This window comes from Rhincodon typus, chromosome 31, assembly GCF_021869965.1.
Source record: "Rhincodon typus isolate 14 chromosome 31, sRhiTyp1.1, whole genome shotgun sequence".
Taxonomy (NCBI): Eukaryota; Metazoa; Chordata; class Chondrichthyes; order Orectolobiformes; family Rhincodontidae; genus Rhincodon; species Rhincodon typus.
In genome coordinates, this window is record NC_063362.1 from 3,050,188 (window position 1) to 3,065,361 (window position 15,174).

The 15,174-nt window shown below is 39.6% G+C and overlaps 1 protein-coding gene across 1 annotated transcript in view; it reads left to right on the top strand.

The window, feature by feature from the left end:
• cdk11b (cyclin-dependent kinase 11B) overlaps positions 1-15,174 on the top strand; it is a 38,018-nt gene that overhangs the window by 11,620 nt on the left and 11,224 nt on the right. Inside the window, exons 5-8 of the mRNA XM_048614856.1 lie at positions 47-171; positions 1,350-1,475; positions 6,166-6,316; positions 13,165-13,295. Coding sequence (XP_048470813.1) covers positions 47-171; positions 1,350-1,475; positions 6,166-6,316; positions 13,165-13,295 — 533 coding nt within the window. The remainder of the gene's footprint in view (positions 1-46; positions 172-1,349; positions 1,476-6,165; positions 6,317-13,164; positions 13,296-15,174) is intronic.

The window sequence follows — 15,174 nt, forward strand, 5'->3', positions numbered from 1 at the left end:
TCAATTGCATTGATTTTAATAATAGTTTCTTTTTAAAATTGCATAGAGGTGAGGAGGATGATTCTTTGGCAATAAAACCTCCTCAACAAACCTCTAAAAAAGAAAAATCACATCACAGAAAAGAGGAACGGAGAAAGGAAAAGCGAAGACATCGAAGCAGATCAGCTGAAGGTGAGAGATGGTTGTTTTATTTTACACAACTTTACACAATGTGAAACTTATTTCTGTATTTGGATACGTAGTGTCAGGTGTCTGTGAATTTTTAGATTTGTTTGATTTTGAAAACTATTGTAAAGTGAATTTTTGGTATTTTTGCTTAATACATAGTTTTTGAATTTCATTAAGCATGTAGAATGCACTTCTGTTCAGTAATTTTAAGATGGAGCAGGGAAATAATTAATTTGTTAAATATTTTGGTAAATAAATACTTGGGATGCATGAGTGATTGGACAATGCAATATCCAGAGTAAAGAAACACAATTTTAAGATATTTAGATTACGTAAATGTTGGTTTTGGTAATAAGAGGAAGAAAGATAAACAGGTCATCTCAAAAAAATGATTTCAGTCATAAAGGACAAGTATGCCTGTCGCGTGAGGTGAAAGATAACAAGATTAGCAGCAACCGTAAAGAAGGCAGCAGAAGTAGTGAGGGTGGAAATTGCTCATATATTACTGTTGGGAGGTAGACAGGGAGCTGTTTAAGACACACACGCGTGCCGTAGGAAAATCAGTGGAACAAGCCTCAAACCAGAGGACAGAAAATGGTCATGGAAAGAGAGAGTGAAAATACTAAATTTTATAGACTTAACTAGCCTCAGTATAATTGAAATTTAGATATTAGTTATGCATGGTGTGTTAAATGTAATATTTTGTGGATGACTAAAGCAAATTTAACTTGTCAGTAGACAGTTTTGTGCTTAATTTTAATATTCCATTTAAGAATCAGACCAAGAAATCCGATAAGATTTTAGGGAAGTAAGCATACCAGAAGAATGCTAGGCAATAGAACAACAAATAAATGGGTTGTTTTATAGCCAGAATTTTCTGTGGAATGGGAATACAGTCTTGTGAAGGAAATAAAAATCGCAAAGTCAAGACTGTAGTGACTGAAACAAGAATCCATAGACGGTATAACTTTGGTGAGGAGTCAGGTCATTTGAGGATGACTTAGTGACTGTGAGGATAATAGAACAAAAGACAGATGAAAGAGCGATCCTCAGAATTTTTTTTATTCTTGTGTTTGAAGTGGGAGAGGGTTAAAGACTAGGAAAAGCGTTTGAGGGATATTTGGATAGAAATGTTGAGGGATTACTAAATGGCAGAGTGTTAAATGAATTCTTTACAACAGTCTTCAGAACTGAATCATGGGAAACGAAGACTGTTACGAAGAAACTCAAAGAATTTAATGTCTACAGGGCACTTAAGGCAGATGAGATGAACTTTAAAATCTTCAAGGAAATGAGCCAAGAAATGGGTAAGGCTCTCATTGATATATTTAGGAGGTCTGTAAATACAGAAGATGTACTTGAGGATTGTGAATGTTATCCCAATGTATGTATTTTTAAGGAATGAGCCAATGAAACTTGCAATTGGTCTACCGACTCTCCTGAAAAAAAGGCTTCAGCATTGTGCAGGATGTTGAAGCAGTAATAAGGAATGATCAGCATGGCTTTGTATTTTATACCTCATGCTCACTACTGGAATTTCATACTGGAATGGAGGTGATTAAATTATTGCACAAGGACGATGAGGTACAATTTACTTCCCAAGTCGTGTCACCATGCTATATTTTAACAACAGTCGAGCAGTCTGTTGCGTAGGTTTAGCATGAGTCCTTCACTTTTGTATTCTTTGCCCCTATTTCTACTGTTAAAGATTTATGTATCTGAAACCCCACATGTTCTAAAGTTTTGCTGTTTATATGTATGTGTATATTTATAAGTGCATTTGGACACATATATATAATGCATGCCTCATTCCTCTTACCACTGTACGCTAAGTCCCCATTATCTGTACTAAATTTTATCCAACACCTGTTGCCCAGCCTTTTAATCTATCTAACTTCCTGAAGTTGCTATGCTTCTTGTCATTTAACAACAGTCCCTATTTTTGTATCCTTTGCAAAGTTTTGTTTTGAAAATATTCTTTTTGTTGAGGGCAACATGGATTATGCTAGCCTTTATTGTTCATTCCTAAATGCTCTGAAGTAGGTGGCAGTGAGCTGCCTTCTTAAACTGCTGCAGTTCCTCGGGGGTGTAGGTCCATGCATAATGGTGTTACGATGGGAATTCGGGAGTTTGTCAGTGAAGGAATGATATTATATTTCCAAATCAGAATGGTGAGTAACTTGGAAGGGAAATTGCAGCTGATAGTGTGTCCGTGCATCATCTGTTGCTGTCTTTGTGAGAGATGAGGTTGTGGGTTTGGAAGGTGTAGTATGAGAAGCTTTGAGTTGCATCTTATAAATGATACAAGCTGCTGTCACAGTGTGTCTGTGGTGCAGCGAGTGAATGTTGGATGTGGTGCTTCTCCCACATGATGTTTTGTTCTGGATGGTGTCAAACTTCTTAAGTGTTTCAATGATGCACTCATCCAGGCACTCATCATTACACTTGTGACATGTGCCTTGTAGATGGTGACAGGCATTGGGGGACAGGAGATGAGTTACTCACCACAGTGCTTAGTCTTTAACCTGTTCTTGTAGCCACAGAATTTATATCACCAGTCCAGTTCAGTTTCTGGTTAATTGCAAGCCCCAGGATGTTTATAGGGGAGAATTCAGTGATAGTGATGCTTTTGAATGTTGAAGTTCATAATTAGATTCTCTCTTGTTGGAGATGGTCATTGCCTGGCACTTGCATGGTGCACCTGGACACTGATTGTATTTTTCAGTATCTGAGGTGTCATGAATCGTGCTGAACATTGTGCAACCTTCAGTGAATGTTCCCATTTCTGCCCTTTTGATGGAAGGAGCAAGAAATAGCTAAAGATGGTTGAGCCTAGGACACAACCCTGAAGAATTCCTTCAGTGATATCTTGGGACTGAGATAACTGACCTCGACAATCACAACCATCTTCTTTTAATGTTAGGTCTGACTCTTTGCCCCCTGAATCCCATTGGCTCCAGTTTTGGTAAGGCTCCTTATTTCTGTACTCAGTCAAATGCTGCCTTGATGTCGAAGGCGGTCATTCCCATCTCATGTACCACTTATAGAGTCATAGAGAAATACAGCATGGAAACAGACCTTTTGGTCCACCCGGTCCATACCAACTGTAATCCCAAACTAAACTAATGCCCCTGCCTGTGCTTGGCTCCAAACATTTCCTGTTCATGAACTTATCCAAATGTCTTTTAAACTTTGTGACTGTACCCACGTTCACCACTTCCACTTCTCCTTAAAAATATGCCCTCTAGACTTGAAATCCGCCACCCTAGGGAAAAGATACCTACCATTCACCGTATCTGTACCTGTCAAGATTTTATAAACCTCTATTAAGGTCACCCCTCAACCTACACTCCAGTGAAAAATGTCCCACCCTATCCAGCCTCTCCTTATAACTGAAGCCCTCCATTCCTGGAAACATCCTGGTAAATCTTCTCTGAACCCTCTCTAGCTTAATGGACCTGATTCTTATTGCTATCGAATATCTATGACTCGGCAAGGAGCAGCATGTTTGCATTCCTGCCTTAGTGAAAGCATCGACTCATACCTTCCAATTCATATTGCCGTGCTCCTATTAATGCCATTTTACCATAATTTTTAATGCACGCCATTCTCCTGTTCCAAAAAAACTGACAAAATTTGTAAACCATGATGCGCCATTAGACACCAGCCCTAACCATCCTCAAGTTAATCAACGTATTTCTAACTGGGTGTTCATTTTATCCTCAACTCTGGAATCTGCATTCTTATTCCAAGGGACACTTCCTCAAATCCATCATTTTCTGGAAGAGACCATGTCAGTGTTGGGAACTTGCCAGTTTTCAGAAAAGTGTGTTATTCAAATTAGAATATCCTAATCCAGTGACAAATGAATGCAATAAGACCAACTGCACTGATTTCAAAGTACTTTAGGTTAATGCCATGTCAAAACTGATATTAACTTGTCTCATATTTGATGTAATAATTGGGCTCTTGTGGTACAGTTGTAATGTCACTGCCTCTGAACCAGGAGGTCTGATTCCATTCCTACCCATTCCATATGTGTGAATGTTGGTTAGAAAAATCTTAGATTTAGTAACTCTTTCATGTCTTGCCTACTTCCCCACATCAGTACAATCTGAGAAATCAAAATGAGAAAAATCGATCCAGTAAACAGCCTGGTTTTTGAGCAATGCCAGTTTTTGGGTAGCCAGGTTAGAGAATTTACCTGACCTGATTCTGGACTAGCTGGTTTAAAGTTATTGGGTTTATTCTGTTTAAACAGTAGAATAGCAATGCTGTCCCTCTTTGCTTCTTTACTTCTTTATCTATATCTTCTTTATCCTATCTCATTGTTGCACCCCACTTTTCCATTTCCAATTGCCACTCTCTGAAAAACTCATTTCATATTTTCCCAAAGGATTTCCTGCCCCATCTCTAATTAGTCTTTTCCTTTCTGCAGAAAATCCTCAGTAAAAGGGTAAATGATAATTCATCAAACCTTTTCAGAAATGATCTGGATAAATATCTGTATTGAAAGGATAAACGTGAACTCAATCAAATTTTATATGGAACAGTTGCTGATGCATGGAAATCTAACCAGGATAGGTAGTGCAATGATACTGCTCGATGCATGGGGGTAACATGCTTGGTGATGCATCTATTTTTCATTTCTTGCTTATTTCTTCTGGTGTTGCTCAAATGGCTGCAATGTTTAGCTGCTGATCTGGCCTGGGCCATTAATAATCAATCCATAAGGAGTAGGAACTGGAGTAACTTTACTGTGTAATCAAAAGGTTTAAATTATGACACCAGTTTGCATAACTTATGCTTGTTCTTGAAGGTTAAGGTTGGATCTAATTAAAGTAATTGAGTTGAGGCTTTTCTGGAGAGATGCTGAGAGCCAGGAAGGAGGTTGATAAAATGGTGGCCTACCACATTGAGGGGGAAGCCCAACAAAATATATTGCCCTCAGCAGGGGATATTCCATCGTGTCAGAATTATTGCACAGAAGGAGGCTGTTTGATCCATCATATCCAGTCAATCGATTCCCCTACTCTATCTTTGTAGCCCTGGAAATTGATATCCTTCAAGAGCCCTTCCTGTTTCCTTTTGAACTCCGTAATCATCTGCGCCTCCTCCACCCTCCATGCCATTCACACTTGCTGTGATTTAGACAAAAAAATCTCCTCGTCCTCTTAAACTTGTGTCTCCTAGCTATTGTACCATCAACTAAAGGGACCATTGTTTCTTTATGACAATTTGCACAGGGTAGATAATCATGTGCACCTCTATAGTCTCCCCCATTCCCTTTGCCCCAAGGAGAACTGCCCCAGCTTCTTCAAATTAACCTTGTACCTAAAATTCCTCATTCCTGAAATTACTCTGCACCCTTTCAGGGATTCTGCAATCCTATCTAAAATGTGGTTGCCAGAACTGAATGCATTACTTTAGTTGTAGCCTAATTAGAACTTTATAAGAGTTCAGCAGAAATTCTCTGCTTTCATGCTCAATTTATGAAGCACACAATCCTATATGTTTTATTGCCTACACTATTAATATGTCCTGTCACCTTCATGGGTCTGTGCACATGAATCCTAAGGTCCCTCAACTAGCTGAATGTCAGAACAGGTTGAAGACCTCTCCTGTTTCTGTACAAAGATGAGGTGAACCAGAAGACGTGTGTTACTACTTGGAAATTTCAGACTTTGGGTCTGATTAGCTTTCAGTTTTCAAAGCTTGTTTTGCATCTGTCACAAGGTTACTAGATGGAATATCGTTTTGCATGAAGCAATGTGGGTGAGTCTGACAGTGTAAAAAAAGCAATTAAAACTCCTGAGAATCGTGGTGAGTACTTCTGTCCTACAAGTCCATGATATTGCTATGCAACATATATTCTGATAGAGAAAATTGAGAAACTCTCTCTGATTCCATTTTGATGACTCTTAATTTACAGTTGATAAATAGTGTTAGGTTTAATTAAAGTGCAAGAGGGTATAACATGCAAATGTTTGTAAACAGGAAAACACATCAGAGGGAAGGAGAAAGATAAGGAAAAGGAGAGGGAGCATGAGCGAAGGAAACGACAGCGAGAAGAGCAAGATAAGGCGCGTAGAGAACGGGAAAGGCAGAAACGGAGAGAACTTGCCAGAGAACATTCCAGAAGAGAAAGGTGAAAGAACAGAATTTTCCTCTGGGTTAGCAGGCTGTGAAGCAGCTGTTAAGAATATCTAATGGTTTAAAGAAAAGTTCTAAGGACGATATATACCAAATATACCTCCATAAAGTGGTAGTACAGAAGTGAAGAGTTTACTCTCTTTTCCATCTTTCTGTTAAGTGTTTGGGATCTCTGCAGTTTTCTCTGTTTAATGCTAAAGACCCCCTATTGTGAACCTTTGCGTCCTGTGGAATTGACAGTTTAAGCCCACTGTATCAGCTAATGTAACATTACTAACATTTCAACAAACCATTGCTCCTGTAGAAGGTTTTCAAATTGATTCTGCTCGAAATGAGAGATCTAGGCTATAACTTTTGTGAAGATTAAGCAACTTATGATCACTACATAGACTGTAGACAATGTGCCTTGTACATCCTTTGATATGCAGTACCCTGAATACTTAAGACAGACGCAATGTTCATAGCATGCAGTCTATATTTAGTTTTAATGTACACATCACTTCTGCACAGCATGCAGTGCAGCAGTATTAGAAGAATTTATGAATTGGAACAAGGCTGAAAATTGTTGTTTCTGTTGAGGCTCAGGTAGGATCAAATAAGATTTAGTTGAGCCATTGCTTATTTTCAACAGTTATTTAATCTGTATTACCTTGAGCTGTGAATGCGATGGCTTAATGAAATGTGCACTCCCCAAGCTAAATTATTTTGCATACAACCTACTTTAACCATGGAAATGCAATAATGAAAATAAATCTTCATTTTCATTGCACTTAAGAAATCTATTGCAGAAGTTGAGTTCAGTTTACTTTGTTTTAAGCTTTATTTCCCAGACTACCTAATGACTATTAGCTGTAAAATGTCTGATTTTGGAATGCAAAGTAGATAGTTAAATTAGAACTTAAGTTTACTGGTGCTGACATCCGCTATGTTGGTGACTGACTTAAAATACATATCTTTTGAAAATTATTTTTGATTTGAAACGTTGACAGAAACATCAATCCTGATGTGTATAGGAATGTTGATTATTGCAAATTTGCATTCATATCCTCTTGCTTGAGTTAGTTTTTTTTGGACACCGTCCCCAGTCAGACAGTTGGAAACTAAAGCAGAATGCATTTACTCTTGAGATACATATTTTATCTAAATCTAATTTAACCTATTGCTGAGACATTATCGCCCACTTCGTCTTTACAGACCGTCTACCTCTCATATAATTAAATGGCCAAAGATTCTTTTCACCACTAATTTATAATAGATGCTTTCCATCCAAATAACTCTTTCATGTGCTGTGCTTACTGCCTCTCTGCATTAGTTGAACTCCAATTAGAATATCAGTGAATTAGAGAATGGAATCTGTACATTGCCGTTTTGTATTGATTGCACTGTGCTCCTCGCGGCCACACAGCACTGTTTCTACATTGATCTATTATCAAAGTTATTGAGCAATGGACACAATGTGAAATGAAAGGTTTTTTTAAATTTTGAGATATTTCCAAATTGAAAGGTAATGTACAAAAAAAGAGTTACTCTACTCCTACTGGCTACATTGGTGGTTAATTAATGAACTTGACATTGATTGGCTACAGGGATGATAGATACATTAGTTGTTACATTTCAGAACTCCCCAGTTTCTGGAATGGTTCCAATGGGTTTGAAAATCCCAGATGTAACATGTCTCTTCAAGAAAGGAAGGAAGCAGAAAACTATAGGCTGGTTAGCCTGGCATCTGTCATATGGAAAATGCTAGAGTTCATTATTAGAGGACATGTAGAAAATCACAGTGAAGTCCAGAAGAGTCTGCATGGTTTTATGAGAGGGAAATTCTTTGACTAATTTATTAAGTTTTAGTGTACTTGGATTTTCAAAGCCATTTTGATAACATCTCAAAGATGACAAGAAAATAGGAGATCCTGGTGTAGAGCGTAACACATTGACTTGGATAAGAATTGGATGGCTAACAGGAGTGAAGGTTGCAATAAAGTGTTCATTTTTTGAGTTGGCGATCTATAATTATTGGACAGTCTGAACAGCGAGTGTTGGGCCTCAACTATTTGCAATCTTAATGATGAAGGGAGTGAATAGTACATAAATTTGCCGATGACACGATCATTGTAAGGAAGTAAGTTTAAAAGTAAGTTGTCAAGAGTCTACAGTGAGATATAGGTTAAATGAGTGGGAAAAAATTTGGAGTATGAAGTATAACATTGGAAAATGTGAAATTGTCGACTGTAGCAGAAAGAACAAAAATTTGGCGTTATTTAAATGAAAGATTACAAACCTCTTTGGTACAAAGGGACCTGGGGTGTGCTGGCACATGATCACAAAAATGTAGAATGCAGGTGCAGCAAGTGATTAGGAAGGCAAATGCAATAATCGTGTTTATTGCAGAGAATCAATATGAAAGTAAGGAAATGTTGCTATAGCTGTATGGGGCTTTGAGTGAGACTGCGTCTGGAGTAATGTACAGATTCCCTGCTTAAGAAAGCACATTGCATCAGAAGCAGTTCAGAAAAGTTTCATTCATTCATATCTTTCCTGGGATGAAGGCCTATTTTATGAGGAACGATTGGACAGATTGAGTCTGTCGACACTGGAGTTTAAAAGACTGAGAATTAATTTTGTGGAAACATATAAGACCCTGAGGGGACTTGACAGGATGGATGCTGAAAGGATGTTTCCACATGTTGGAGAGTTTGGAACTAGGGGACACAGTTTGAAGATTGCGTCCTCCATTTAATATGGAGATATTTTTCTTTGTTGGCCTTCAGACTGTGATATTCCCTTTACCTAGAGAACAGTGGACACTGGGTCCTTGAATATAATTGAGAATGAGTCAGACATATATTTGTTTGGCAAGTGAATCGAGGATTATTGGAGAGGGTGCGTTTGTGGAGTTGAGGCCACAGTCAAATCAGCCATGATCTTATTGACTAGTGAAGCAGGCTTAAGGAAACAAATTTCCAACTTCTGAATCTAGTTCTTGAGCGTTCTTATTTGGGCAAGCTAATATTGCACCTTGTATAAGAATTCTCCTGTGAGAAATGTTAGGTTTTAGTTGTATAGTCAGAATGGTGTGTTTAATCAAGTTAAAATTTGTAATGTTAGCGATTAATATGTGCTTGTATCTCAGAAGAGAACGTGACCGTTTTTTTTGTTAATTTTAAAACATAGAATATCATTAGTAACTTGATGAACAGTACCCTGTATCAAATGTTACTGCATTAGAATCCAGCTATTTCATTGTTCTCAGTTCTGTCAGCACCTTCTCATCAATTTTGATTTATAAATCCAATTTACAAGAAAATATTGGTGTAGGTTCCCTTGCCAAAAAATGGCACATATCTTTTTATTTGTCAAATGGTATAGCAATACCCTTGTTTACCTTTATTAATAGGACCTACTGAAGTTTTGAAGATATTCTGATCTTTAACTGTTCTAACAACAAATAGATTTTGGTGTATTGGTATTGAAGTTTTTAATTGCCAAATATGTATATTTACCAAGTTAAAGTAGTAAACAAATAGTTTCACTACTCTTATCCGACGTAGGTGAATAGACAGAGTTAATGATAGTTATCTTTTTCCCTAGGATGGGGGATTTCAAGAACGGGGGGCACGTTTTTAAGATGAGAGGAGAAAAATTTTAAAAAAGCAATTTTTTTTTACACAGAAGGTAGTTCGTGTGTGGAATGAACTTCCTGAGGAAGTGGTGGATGTGGGTATAATCACAACGTTTAAAAGACCTTTGGAAAAGAACATGAGGAGGAAAGGTTTGGAGGGGTGTGGGCCAGGAGCAGGCAGTCGGGACTAGTTAGTTTGGGTTTATGTTTGGGATAGACTGGTTGGACCAAAGGGTCTGTTTCCAAGCTGTATGACTCTATGTGGGCATTGCTGGCTGGACCAGCATTTATTGTCCACCCCTCGTTGCCCTTGAGAAGGTGATGGTGAGCTACTGCGGTCTACCTGTTCTAGGTTGATCCATAATGTCATTAGGGAGGGAATTCCAGGATTTTGACCCAGTGACAGTGAGTGGCTTGGAGGGGGACTTGCAGGTGGTGGTGTTCCCATGTATCTGCTGCTCTTGTCCTTCTGGATGGAAGTGCTCGCGGAATTGGAACGTACTATCTAAGGATCTTTGAATTTCTGCAGTGCTTCTTGGCGATAGTTGCAGCAGTGTGTACTGAGCATCGGTGGTGGAGGGAGTGGATGCTTGTGAATGTGGCGCCAATCAAGCAGGCTGCTGCTTTGTCCCGGATGGTGTCAAGCATCTTGAGTTTTGTTGGAGTTGCATCAATCCAGGCAAGTGGGTAGTATTACCTTGCACTCCTGACATGTGCCTTGTAGACAGTGGGCAGGCTTTGGGTGGTTTAGGAGGTGAGTTACTCGCTGCAGTATTCCTCGCCTCTGATCTGCTGTCATAGTCACTGTGTTTATATGGCAAGTCCAGTTGAATTTCTAGGTAATGATAACCCTGAAGATGTTGACAGTGAGGGATTCAGTGATGGTAACACCATTGAATGTCAAGGGGTGGTGGTTAGATTATCTCTTATTGGTGATGGTCATAGCCTGGCATTTGTGTGTTGAGAATGTTACCTGCCACTTGTCACCCCAAGCCTGCATATTGTCCAGAACTTGTTGCATTTGAGCACAGACTGCCTCAGTATCTGAGGAGTCATGAGTGGGGCTGAACATTATGCAACCATCGGCGAACATGCCCAGTTCTGACCTTTATGGAGGGAAGGTCATTGATGAAGCTATGAAGATGATTGAGCCTAGGACACTACCCTGAGGAAACCCTGCAGAGATGTCCTGGAGCTGAGATGACTGACCTCCAACAACCACAACCATCTTCCTAGGTACCCAGTGTGATTCCAACCAGCAGAGACTTTGCCCCCTTACTCACATTGATTCCAGTTTTGCTAGGGCTGTAATGAGGTCAGGAGCTGTGCGGTCCTGATGGAATCCAAACTGGGTATCACTGAACCTGCATTGGGGGGAACAGTGGGGGGAAACCAGAGCACCTAGAGGAAACCTACGCAGACACTGGGACAACGTGCAAACTCTATACATACAGTCACCCAAGGTTAGAATCTAACTCTGGTCCCAGGTGATGTGAACTGCAGTGCTAATCACTGCCTTACCGTGCTACCCATAATCGCACACCCAGAATATGTTTTGCACTCTTCCCACCCTCTGTACTTCCTCCAGTTGTTGTTCAGCGTGGAGGAGTACTGATTCATAAGCCAAAGGAGGACAGTACGTGGTAATCAGCAGGAGGTTTCCTTGCCCACGTTTAACCTGAAGCCATGAGACTTCATGGGGTCAGAGTCAATGTTGAGGACTTCAAGAGCAGCTCCCTCCCGACTGTGTGCTACTGTGCCGCCCCCTCTGCTGGGTCTGTCCCGCCGGTGAGACAGGACATATCCAGGAATGGTGATGGTGGTGTCTGGGACATTGCCTGTAAGGTATGATTCTGTATCAGGCTATTGCTTGACAAGTCTGAGAGACAGCTCTCCCAATTTTGGCAGTATCCCCACATATTAGGAAGGAGGACTTTGCAGGATCAACAGGGCTGGTTCTGCATTGTCTTTTCCGATGCCTAGGTCAATGCCAGGTGGTCTGTCTGGTTTCACTCCTTTGTTGGGACTTTGTAGCAATTGGTACAACTTGAGTGGCTTATTCAGCAGTTGCAGAGGGCAGTTGAGAGCCAATAATATTGCTGTGGGTCTGGAGTCATCTGTAGGCCAGACCAGGTAATTATGGCAGATTTCTTTCCCTGAAGGACGTTAGTGAACCAGATGAGTTTTTTTTTTTGGACAATCCAGCAATAGATTTCAGGGTCATCAATAGATTGTTAATTCCAGATTTTTAATTGAATTTAAGTTCCACCATCTGCAGTGGCAGGATCAAACCTGGGTCCCCAGAACATTAGTGACTTTCTGGATTAAAATTCTAGCAATATTACAACTACACCATCTCCTCTCTTGATAAGAGACTGAGTAAATTGGACACATTTTCTGCAGTTTAGAAGAAAGTGAGGTGATCTCATTGAGACAGATAGGATTTGCAGAGGTTTGAAGCAGGGTATATGTTGAGAGATTATCTGTGCTTGTTGTGGAACCTAATCACAGGGGCGTCTTCTCAGGGTAAGGGATTTTCATTTAAAACTGGGAAGAGGAGAAATTGTCTCACTCAGAAGGTTACGAAACTTTAGCATCCTCAATCCTAGAGGTTGTGGATGCTTCTTGTTGAGTACATTTACTCCGGCAGTAGCGTGAGTTCTGTTGTCTCAAAATCGAGGGACATGAGGAATAGAGTGATCTGAACAGGCTTAATGAATTAGTCCTGTGTGATTGCAGGACAGAGCTCAATTGTTGTTAACAAAAGCCATCCTGTTATGTGCGAGAGAAGTCCACAGCAATCCCCTGAAAAAAATTATGGCATATGTTATATTTAGTTATCTGTAATGCTGACTTAAACCTTATTGAAAATAGCAAGGAAACAAACGTTATCTTGTGTTGTAAAAGGCCTTGGTCCTGGAGTGAAGCTTTTTACACCATAAAAGGTTTGTAAACTGAGTTTCTAGAACATAGCTTTGATTTTCAAAACTGAAGTGTATGGATCCATACATTGAAATAAAGTTACCTGGATTCTGTAGTGGTGTTATTTAAGTGGGTTTTGTTTTTGTTTTGATAGACACATGAAACCTTTTATAGAAGCATGTGGAGCAGGGAAGTCCTTTGTGACTGATGTGAGCTGTTGTGTGTGATGTGTGAAAACACCACTTGATGTTTTCTATTTGAATACTTTTTATAAACTTACTACCTCGTGGCAAATCTTCCAGGGACCGTCTTGAGCAACTTGAGCGTCAGAGGGAACGAGAGAGGAGAATGAGGGAGAGAGAGCAACTGCAGAAAGAACAGTGGGAACAGAAGGAACGAGAAAGGCACAAGGGACGAGATATCAGGAGAGAAGGTATTTATTCTATTTAAACCTAGGACTGATAATCCATCAGTTCTTATATCTGACATACAATTTATTCTATAAGCTTTTCAAAACAGTTTTTTTTAAAATGTATATCTGTCTATATATAACTGCCCAAACTATCCATATGATGTTGGTTATAAAATGACTGGAAAAATTATGCTGCATGCTGTTCAGTGTATTAACCTCCATATTCCTCTCCATCACAAAGACAGTGCTTGCAACTCCAAAACATCACCTGCTGCAATCCCAGACCATTGCCACAGAAATCCTCATACCTCATGCTGAGCCTCTCCCCACCCTCATGCTGAGCCCTCCCTTTATGACCTTTATTTTGCAATATGGCACTGGAAGAAAATGTTTGAATTAGAATCAGTATATGTTTCCCAAGATAGATTATTTTATTCTTTTACTGAATGTGGCAAGACAGCATTTGTGACTTGTTCCTAATGCCCTTGAATGTGCTAAACCATTTCAGAGGACTGTTAAAAGTCAGCCACTTTGTTGTAGATGTGCGGTTATGTGTAAGAGAGAGCATTTCCTTCCCTACAGGACATCAGTGAACTAGATGGATTTTCACAAGAATTCATGATATTTGTCAAGAATTCTCCGTCGTCATTACGGAGATCAGATTTATGATCCATATTCCAACAGTGTTTGTGTATTAGTGAGGAATTATTGTATTTTGTGGAAAATAGAGTTGGCAACTCCTTAATGTTGGAAAGGCTTCATATCAGTCATTATGCAGTATTATTATTATTTCTGTGAAGATAGATTGTAAATGAATTGCACTGTATATTCCTGGCAACTTCTACAAAACATACTTAAAAGAAGATACAATTGTCATCTTATAACTAAAGCCCTAAAGATGTGATCTTTAACTAATCTGGTCAGATGTAAAAGATGTCATATGAATTTGAGAACTCTGGTTATGTAGTCATTTCAGTTTAGGAGCATGAGGGGACGGGGGTGTGATGTCATTGGAACTTACAGAATACTGAGAGGCCTGAATGGAGTGGACTTGAAGAGGATGTTTCCACCAGTAGGAGAGACTAGGACCTAAGGCACAGCCTCAAAGTGAAGAGACAACCCTTTAGGACTGAGATGAGGAGGAATTTCTTCAACTAGAGCGTGGTTAATATGTGGAACTCATTGCTGCAGAGGGCTATGGAGGCCAAGTTGCTGAGTGTTTTTAAGACAGAGATAGGTTCTTAATTGGTAAGGACATCAAGAGTTACAGGAGATGGGGTGAGAAACACATCAGCCATGATCGAATGGCGGAGCAGACTCAGTGGTCCAAATAGCCTAATTCTGCTCCTATATCTTATGGGCCAATGGTAATATGAGATTTCAGCCTGGTCAGGGCTTGTGCAGTCCAGGACAAATAATGCATTTAAACACTTTCCTAGAAAGGGTTTAATGACTAGTTAGGCCTAAATCTCTGTACTGTTGCAGCATGTGTGTGCTGTAGGCTAGGTGATCATGGGCTTTTGTGGTTGAAATAGCATTGAGGGATGCAAAATGCAGGCAGAAATGAAAAGTGTTGTATTTCAGAGTAAGACCGTCTTGATAATTCAATAAAGATTAATGCATTGTTCAGAAGAGCGATTTTAAAAGTTAGAATGTGCTAAGTTTGATCTGGTTTTGCCTTCTATTTTAGCTATTCCAATTACGTTTTTACAAAGAAAATAGAACCACTAATCCATTTTCCAGATGGAACTGCCCTGACAAAAGGGACTGAGTGCGCCAGCACAGAATGCAGCCCATTTGAGACGATTTTGCTGGAATATGTATAATATTTAAAGTTGAGACAACAAGGTGCAGGGCTGGATGAACACAGCAGGCCAAGCAGCATCATAGGAGCAGAGAG